General features: G+C 25.5%; 2 protein-coding genes across 2 annotated transcripts in view; both read right to left on the bottom strand.

Moving 5' to 3' along the window:
• LOC105622066 (odorant receptor 49b-like) overlaps nt 1-4,816 on the bottom strand; it is a 5,662-nt gene extending 846 nt beyond the window's left edge. Inside the window, exons 1-4 of the mRNA XM_012203501.1 lie at nt 4,446-4,816; nt 1,161-1,302; nt 577-983; nt 125-224 (exon numbers count right to left, since the gene is read on the bottom strand). Coding sequence (XP_012058891.1) covers nt 125-224; nt 577-983; nt 1,161-1,302; nt 4,446-4,816 — 1,020 coding nt within the window. The remainder of the gene's footprint in view (nt 1-124; nt 225-576; nt 984-1,160; nt 1,303-4,445) is intronic.
• A 3,686-nt stretch (nt 4,817-8,502) lies between these two features.
• The window catches only part of LOC105621971 (odorant receptor 4-like), a 3,914-nt gene continuing 3,259 nt past the window's right edge, over nt 8,503-9,157 (bottom strand). Inside the window, exon 5 of the mRNA XM_012203402.1 lies at nt 8,503-8,571. Within this exon, the coding sequence (XP_012058792.1) occupies nt 8,503-8,571 (69 nt within the window). The remainder of the gene's footprint in view (nt 8,572-9,157) is intronic.

The following is a 9,157-nucleotide window of genomic DNA, read 5'->3' as shown; positions in this document are numbered from 1 at the left end:
GTATAAATGTAGGTAGAATATAAAATTAAACATATATATATATATATATATATATATATATATATATATAATATATAAATTAGATTCGCGAATGTATTAAAAAAAGCTGTAACTTAATACCCACGGTCAACAAAATGAGGCCTACTATTATTAATGCAATAGTACTGAAGCTCACAGTTGATAATGCTATAGGACGAATTAAAATGGTTACTTCTTCCGCATATCTGAGATAAAAATGTAAAAATGATAACGTCATTAATTATTAATATCAATTTCTTTTGTGTTGATATATATATAACAAAAAATTTTATTCAAATAATATAGAAAAAATTATGTGATATAAGTTTGAACAATTGTTTTATCGCAAAAGTTGTGTGACTATTATAATTTTTATATTTATGATTATTATTATATTATACAATAAATTATAATAAAATAATATTATTCGATTTATGAAGTTTTCATTATTAAAAAATTAATTCATATTTATTTATTAACATATTTATTAAAAACGGAAGTCACATTAAAAGCAAATGTAGGATTAATGTAATCGTGTCTTATATAAGAATGTCTTACTTTAATAGATTCTGATGTTCTTGAATACATTTCTTTAATTCAGAAATGGTTGTGATTTTTTGTAATTTTTCGATGAATATTTCAAGTCTTGCCGATGTAAACCATATTAAGAGCGCCATAAAAATATTCATACATAGCTGGGCAGCACCTTGCACGCAAGCTATAGTCTGCTGTATAAAAATAATAGATTTTAAAGGTTGATGATAAACATCGAATGGATACTCAGCGTTTGTTGGAAACGGTTGATCTAATGTAACGGGTCCAGATATAATGAAAACAGCACTTAGGTAAATCCAAAACATAGAGCCACCATAGAAATAGACACATTTATTAATATATCGTTGAAGGATCGCTTCTTCGCGAGGTTTAAGTAATTCACAAAAATTTTCCATTTCGAAAGTAACCAACTGGAATCGATTATATTAAATATATAATTATCTTAAATATATCGATTAAATATACGATTATCTTAAATATAAAAATTTACAAAGAGGAAGTGTATACAATGATAATACATTGTCTATTTTTTACTTTTATGTAATAAACTAAATATATAATAATTAATAAATGCTCATAATAATTACTTGTAGGCGACAAGAATTAATTCTACAGCATATAATATTGCAAACGACTTGTATAGCGGGACACAGAACACTTATCGATTTTGCGATAATGACAGGATCATTAAAGTGATTTCGCATCGCATTTATCAAACCTGCAGCTACACTAGAGAGCACAATTATGTTAAAATATTGATATATTCCTGCACAGATAACTTTCAATTTGATTGTATCTTTTGGTAGAGGCCAACACCAAGTTGGGATCAAACTTAGTTTTACAACAGCGATGACTTTCTTTAACGTCAACTTTGACCACATGATTAGAATGTTAATTGCACATATTCACATATTATAATATGTATAATAAATATCTATTTTAAAAAGTTTCAACGATAAGAAGATAAATAATAAAGAAAATTTTGTATATAGCACAAAGGGTTATGCTTGTTTTCATTGCTTCTGTTTCACGTCAAATATATTTCCACGATGAAATTGTGATAAAATAAACCATTAAGATGCATATGTGTATGTGTGAAAAGTAAGGCTTGTAGATTTATTCTACTAATATCTATTTTTAACATAAATTACGAAGGTGGCATTCGATAAAGGTATTATGAATTTACGATATAATCTGGAATTTTCTCTCTTTGTAGTGTTTTCCTTGAAATTACTAGGGTTTTTAGAAAAGAACATTTTCCATAATATGCGTGGAATATGATGTTACAAGATTATGAAATGCGCCAGTAATTGAGGAACCGTTTTGCAGTAATTACTTTATAAACTATTCAACATATGTACGATGAATTTCCTGACGCAACCTTAGTTTCACTGAAATGCTTCGAAAATATAAACCTTTTATTAGAGTGCGAGTGCTGCAATTGATATATCAGGAAATTTTATGTACTTAATATCTTTATCTATTAAGTGTAGTTAATTGACATTTATTTTTATCTTAAAAATTATTAAAATTAATAAAATGAAATTTAAGTTTTGTTTCCTTATAATTATTTTTATATATTTTATATATTTTTATTATATTTTATTTTAAAAATATTTATTAAATATTTATTTTATGAGCTGTGTAAAGATAATATACAAATGAGATAACTAAAATTTTAAGTAAATTAAGTGAATTTAAGAAAATTGTAGAAGAATTTCTAAACTATAAAATTAAACAACAGAAAAATTAATGATAATTGTGACAATTGCACAAATAATTTACAAATAATAAAAAATTGTTATTTTAATTGAAATTTTAAAGAATTTTAATTTATTTTTTCATTGGATTTAGAGCAATTTGAAACACATGCATATAGCAAGTAATGAAGAAAGAAAAATATGAAAAGTGTATAATTAATAAATGATGCATGATTAATAATATTTAAGATGGATGTAAGATGTACAAATTGATTCAATAAAATAACGCGTTTTGCGGCAATAATAAATGATTTATTATTTTTTTGAATTACATTACATAGTTTGCTGAATCAGAATATCGTTATACATATTATGTATTATGCATCAAAATTTATAGTTTCTTTATATAAAATTCCACATTTATTATCAAATAATTTTTTTATGCAAATATTAATTGTTTAGGACTATTATTTAAATTAGCGTGTGATCTTTTTTAATCTGTATTTAGCATTACGCGCAGTGTTGTAAAATAGGACATTATAGTTGAACAGTACTGGAACATGTAAAAAAATCTAGTTAAATCCTTCGTTATATTATAAAAATAAATTTTTGATCTCTGAAGTACAAACGTTACATAATGAAAATCATGTTAACAAATATGTAAATGATAACGATTTTTAATTAAATTTTTAATTAATTCAAATCTCTGTCTCTCACCGATGTCAAGTAATTAAAACTTATTGATGGAGTAATATATGGAACTGCAATTGTTATCACTTTTTGACTTCTCAGCATGATAATTTGCAGAAGTTTCCGTATTTCATCAGATTGATTATACCAGTGTGTATCAAAAGCAGCCTGTGAGATATCGTTGCTCTCGAAAAAGTAACGAATATTAATTATTTATATTATAATTAGTTTTATGATTTTTTGTAATAAATACTTTCTTACTAAGAAAATCAAACGTTCTGCCGGCCAAGCAAACATAAATACTTCTGCTAAACAAGCTAGAATCATGAAGGTATATTTGAACCTCAATAGTAGAGATTGATTCTGTTTAAAAAAAATTATATATGTATTATTATTCCCATTGATATTCTAATACTTAAAATTTTTAATCATGTTATAGTAAATAAAAATTAACCGAGAAATATTCAACACAAATAATCGAAGAAGGCCATATTTGATTAAAGCGAATTTTGATATCTAACAATATTTTTATGAATCTTTCAATTTTTACTTTAAGCAAACTGTGCGCTAATTATTTATTTTCGATCTTAAACTGAAGTTGTAGTACGTAATATCAAGCAATTTATTAATACCGATACTAACGAGCACTTTAAAATTGTAAAGAATTTATGAAAAATATTACCCCGATCAGGATTCGACTTAGATCTTATTTATACATTTGGACCTCTCTACATTTCTCAATGGGTCTAATGAGAATGGCGAATAATGGAAACATAAGAAGGTTCAGATTCGAAATTTAACTGGGGTGATATTGTCCGCAATAAATTCTTTATGGTGTTTTAAGATGCTCATCATCATTGTTATTAAATAGCTTGCCAGTTTAATTGATGATATTGCATTATGATCTAGTTTCGTTTTAGAACTGTGTTTTAAAATTGATAAATAATCGGTTTGCTTGAACTAGAAATTGCAAGATTTATGCAAAAATATTATTAGTTATCAAGATTCGCAAATGGTACTAAATACAGTGTTTTTGTTTGTTTTTAAATTTAATTGGGAAAATCTCTCTCTCTCCATCTTCTTTCTCTTTATATAAATGGATATATATTAAATATATTTATATAATTATGAATATATTGCGAATATATAAATTTTCAGTATATTCTCGAATTTCAAATGTAACATTTGATAGTTTTAATTATATATTTTTTTTAAATAAAAGTTTTAGGTAAATTTTTTTTTGAAAAGAAATTTTAATTTTCAAATTATTACATGTACTTACGGTAAGAAATGAAACACCAATTATTATTAAATTAACCGTACTACAACATATACATGTTAATGCAAAACAACGAGCAACAATAATAACTTCTGCTGTGTACCTGAATAAATACATTTTAGTTCTCAATATTTATATTATCTAAATTTTTTAAACTAGATTACGTGCACAAACAAAGATGTTATATTTAAATTATTACTTACTCAAGTATTTTTTGATGTTCCTTAACACATTTGACCAATTGATAGACATTTGTGAAAGTCCTCAGATCTTCGATTATTATTTCAAATCTTGCTGATGCAAACCAGAGTAAAGTAGCCACGAAAGTATTTAAGCATAATTGTCCCGATACTATGAATCCGACTATAGCTTGATGTGCATAGATAATTGTTCTTAAAGGCTCATAATATACATCGAACGGATATTCATTTAACATTAGAAATGGTTGATGCATTATGGAAGCTATCGCGCAGGCTGCTATCACAAGAAAATAGAAAATAACCGAAGACACACCATAGAATGCGGCATATTTATCAATGTATCGTTGAATCACAACTTCTTCACGTGGTTTCATTGAGTCACAAAAATATTCCGCTTCAAAAGCAATATTCTGTAAATATAATTACATATTTACGCGCACGCGTGCATATTACATACTCACGCGTGCGCATATATGTACAAGTTGTCCACAATTTTTGACCAAACGCTTTTGTGTAAATAGAGCGGACTAAACTGTTAACAAGATATTAATTACAATAATTAATAAGATATTAATTATTAAAAATCGCTGATTGGTTTTAATAATTTTTTATTCAAATCCTATCAACTTTATAGAAAAACAGCAAGAGACAAAAATTGCTTATTTTCTTCTCATAAAGTTCTGAAAATTTTTTAATACCATATTTTTCCTTGTTGATAAAAATCATTGTCAATAAGAAAATGCAGTAATAAAAAGTTGATAAAAAATTCTGAAAAAATTCTTAGAGCTTTATGAAAAGAAAAATAAATAATTGTTTCTTGCTGTTTTTTTGTAAAGTTGTAGAATTTGCTAAATAATAGTAATCGAGTAAAAAATTATTGAAGACCAATATTCGGCAATTTTTAGTAATTAATATCTCATTAATCTCATTGCGAAAATTGCAAAATGACTTTTCGATTCAGTTTAGTCTGCTCTATCTATAAAAACATGTTGGCCAAATATTGCGAGACACCCTATCATATATATATATATATATATATATATATATATATATATATATATATTACAGTGGTTACATTGGCTAAGTGTGTGTATATATATATATATATATATACACTCATTTATCTTTTTAAATAAAATTAAAGAAAGTTTTTTAAATAAAAATTGTTTTGTTTAAGAATTGCATAGTAATTATTTTTTTATTAAACAATATTTTATTGGAAGTATTTTATTATTTTATTTTTTTTACTCATGTCTAGAAAAGCAATACAATGACAATATGTATATATCTCAGAAACTACTATAAAAAATAATATTTTATTATAAATTTGCAAAAAAATATCTTACTATAATAAAATATATCTATTGTTTTAAAAAATATAACTGCTATTGAAAACATTTAAAAAAGAATGTCTTTCGTTTAAGTCATTAGATCTTTTACTTTATACATAAATTTTATTTATGTGTAATTTTAGAATTTAATTAAATTTTATTTACATTTTTTAAATGATTTTCTTATTTAAAAAGATAACTGAGTTGTGAACACTTAAACCAAATACACATATTATGCGTATAGATATAATTTGTAAAATTCTTTAATATAAAATATATTGATATTAAGTACTTGTATGTGATGATAATTGACTTTGTGAAAGATAAAATTACATATGGCGTGTAAAATAGGGGCTTGTTGAACAACTAATTCGACGAAAATAGCAAAATCGTTAATATGATTTACGATAGTATATATCATTGATGCCTCCATGCAAATTGCCAGAATAATACACAAATTTTGATACAGTTTCATACAGGTGATTTTAAATTTTGTTGCGTCTTTTGGCATCGGCCAACTCCATGTTATCCATAAACTTAACTTCACACCGAAAATAACTTTTTTGAAATTCAACTTGTCCAATTTCTCTGGCTTCTCTAGCATGACTATACATATATTATACACGTAACGGCGAGAATAATCTGAACAATGTTGTAAATACTGACTTTCTTACAATTCAATATATACAATGGAGAATGTGATAAATGAATATAAAACAAACGAAAGAGGGGAGAAATTACTATAAATGTATTATGAATATTCCCGTTTCATATAAAAAGAGTATACATTGATAAAATTATAGAGCACGATAAGAGTGGAGAATGCACCGTGCGTAAATTCAGTACGTAGAGATGTATAAATAAACTGTTTTTGCATTATCTATATAATGTAAGAGAGAATGCTACTAGGTTTGGTAGGGCGTTTCTACTTTATAAGTAGAAATAGCTTATTATATCTACACCTATTGATTTTAAATGCACGGTGCATTCTCTTTTCTTATCGTACCTTATAATTTTATCAATGTACTCTTTCTGTATGATACAGGAATATTTACAATGCATCTATAATAATTCCTCTCCACTCTCTTTACTTTATATTTATCGCACACTCTTCAAATTCATTGCATATCAAATTGCATAAACTTCATAATAATTTTATCGTTCTATGTGTAAAGAAAATACGTAGAAAGTATCATTATATGAAATGATATGTGGTAAGAAGTTGAAGAGTTCAAATTTCTATTCATTTAATTTTTATGTCATAATTTTTTTAAGAGACCGGAATTTTTTCCTTGAGGTTCTACAATATACAAGCGTACAGTAGCTATATAGAAACATATTTATCATACGGCGGGGTACAGAACATTTAGATTTTAGAAAAGATTTTATAATATTTAAAGATCGTAATCAGATATTGAAGACATTATAAACAAATTTTTATTCCCTAATTTTGATAAATAAAACGGGTATGTTTAATAGTAAAAATGGTTTATTTTGCTATTTTGAAGTGATTTCTGTATAATATGATATTTTGTATATCATATTAAGTATATTAGTATGAGTACTTTGTAATGTAAGAATATAAGATGCATCATTCTCGAGGACGAACTCATCCAATATATATAGTGGCTGTTTTTTAAGCAATCAAAAATTTGTTTCAAATTGTAAAGCAACATGACTATTTTGAGGTAAAAATTTGATTGGTTGTTTGTTTTGATCTATTATTCTATCACTATTATGCGCAATAATATACCTTATATTTTTGCATCATTCTAAGATGCTTTTTAATACGTATGTTCAAAAAGTTCTTAAACTTTGTTTTTATAATTTTTTAGATTCATTTACTTATTCGACTTTCTATTTTTCGAAATACTCTCCTTTTTTGGTTGATATATGATATCATCAATTGTGAATTTGGCAACAATGAAATAGTGAATCGGAGGTATCATTTAACAGAAATGCTGAAATGTCTGAAATTCACAGGAGAACTATAAACGATTTGAAATTATAACTTATGCGACTTTGAAAGATGCATATAGTTCTGCTTTTAGAAGTAAACAGGCATTGGGAGAGAGAAGGAGAATATTTCGAAAGAAAAGAACTGAATAAATTGTAATTAAAAAAATATATTAAAATATAAAAATAAAGTAAGAATCTTTTGAACAGAATACAACATCGATATATTATATTTACTATTTGTGTATATTATATTAATCCTCGAATACTATTGAATGCTATATAGTATTGCTATCGATATAATATTTTTATTTAAGGAAATAAACTATTCTTAATTAATGTAACACAAGTTTTTCAAACATTTTACATTTTAATGATACAATATTTATAATCTAGACTTGATAAACACAAATAATCTAATTACGAATCTAATTATTACCTTAAAAAGAAAAAAGAATAAATACATTTAAATTCAATCTTGAAGTGATATGCAGTATTAGTCCAATCCTTATTGTGTATGTCTTCTCATAACATTTGAATAAAATATATATAATAACAGTATAATAATAAACAAAACTACTTAAATTGAAATCACTTATTACGCTCGTTGATATAACATTGATTATTAGGGAATTTAAACTACAAGAAACAAAATTTTTGAAGTCTGATCTAAATAAACATTAAAACCTATTCAAATAGAACCAGTTTAATAATTTTGTAATTTATAATAGATATAATGCAAAGAATTTATTGTTATTATAAAAATATGCTACTTATCCAAATTCTTTCTCTTCAAACATCATTCGCATTGTAGTAAAGTAAGAGAATATGGTTGAAAGATACTGAAACATATGTTATATTATGGATGCATATATTATATTGTGGATGCATTCATTTCTTGTAGCAAAAGTTACTATGCGATTTCCGATATTCACTAGCGCTGAAACTATAGAGTACTATACGTACTATACATATTATAATAATACTATACGTACTATACTATAAGTTAGATACTATACGTTAGATACTATAGAATATAAGTTTGCGTTATAGATTTTTAGCATTGGTAGTGAATACCGGAACGCATCTTATATGTGTAAATGTGTCTTAATTATAATAGCATATTTGTAAATTATTCTAAAAAATTGATATCTATTTATTTCTTATTTAGGGTGTGACTAAAAATAAGTATTTTAAGAATATAAGTAGAATCCTACCGGAACTAGAGTTTTGCCGAAACTCGGCTACATGTCAATTTCAATCGAAACCAAAACCAAAATTAAAAAATAGGAATCTTAAAGGTCTCATATATATACACACACACACCCACACCCACACACACACACACACACACACACACACACACACACACACACACACACACACACACACACACACACACACACACACACACACACACACACACAC

This window comes from Atta cephalotes (genome assembly GCF_000143395.1).
Source record: "Atta cephalotes unplaced genomic scaffold scaffold00039, whole genome shotgun sequence".
NCBI lineage: Eukaryota > Metazoa > Arthropoda > Insecta > Hymenoptera > Formicidae > Atta > Atta cephalotes.
This window is presented reverse-complemented; position numbering and strand designations above follow the sequence as displayed.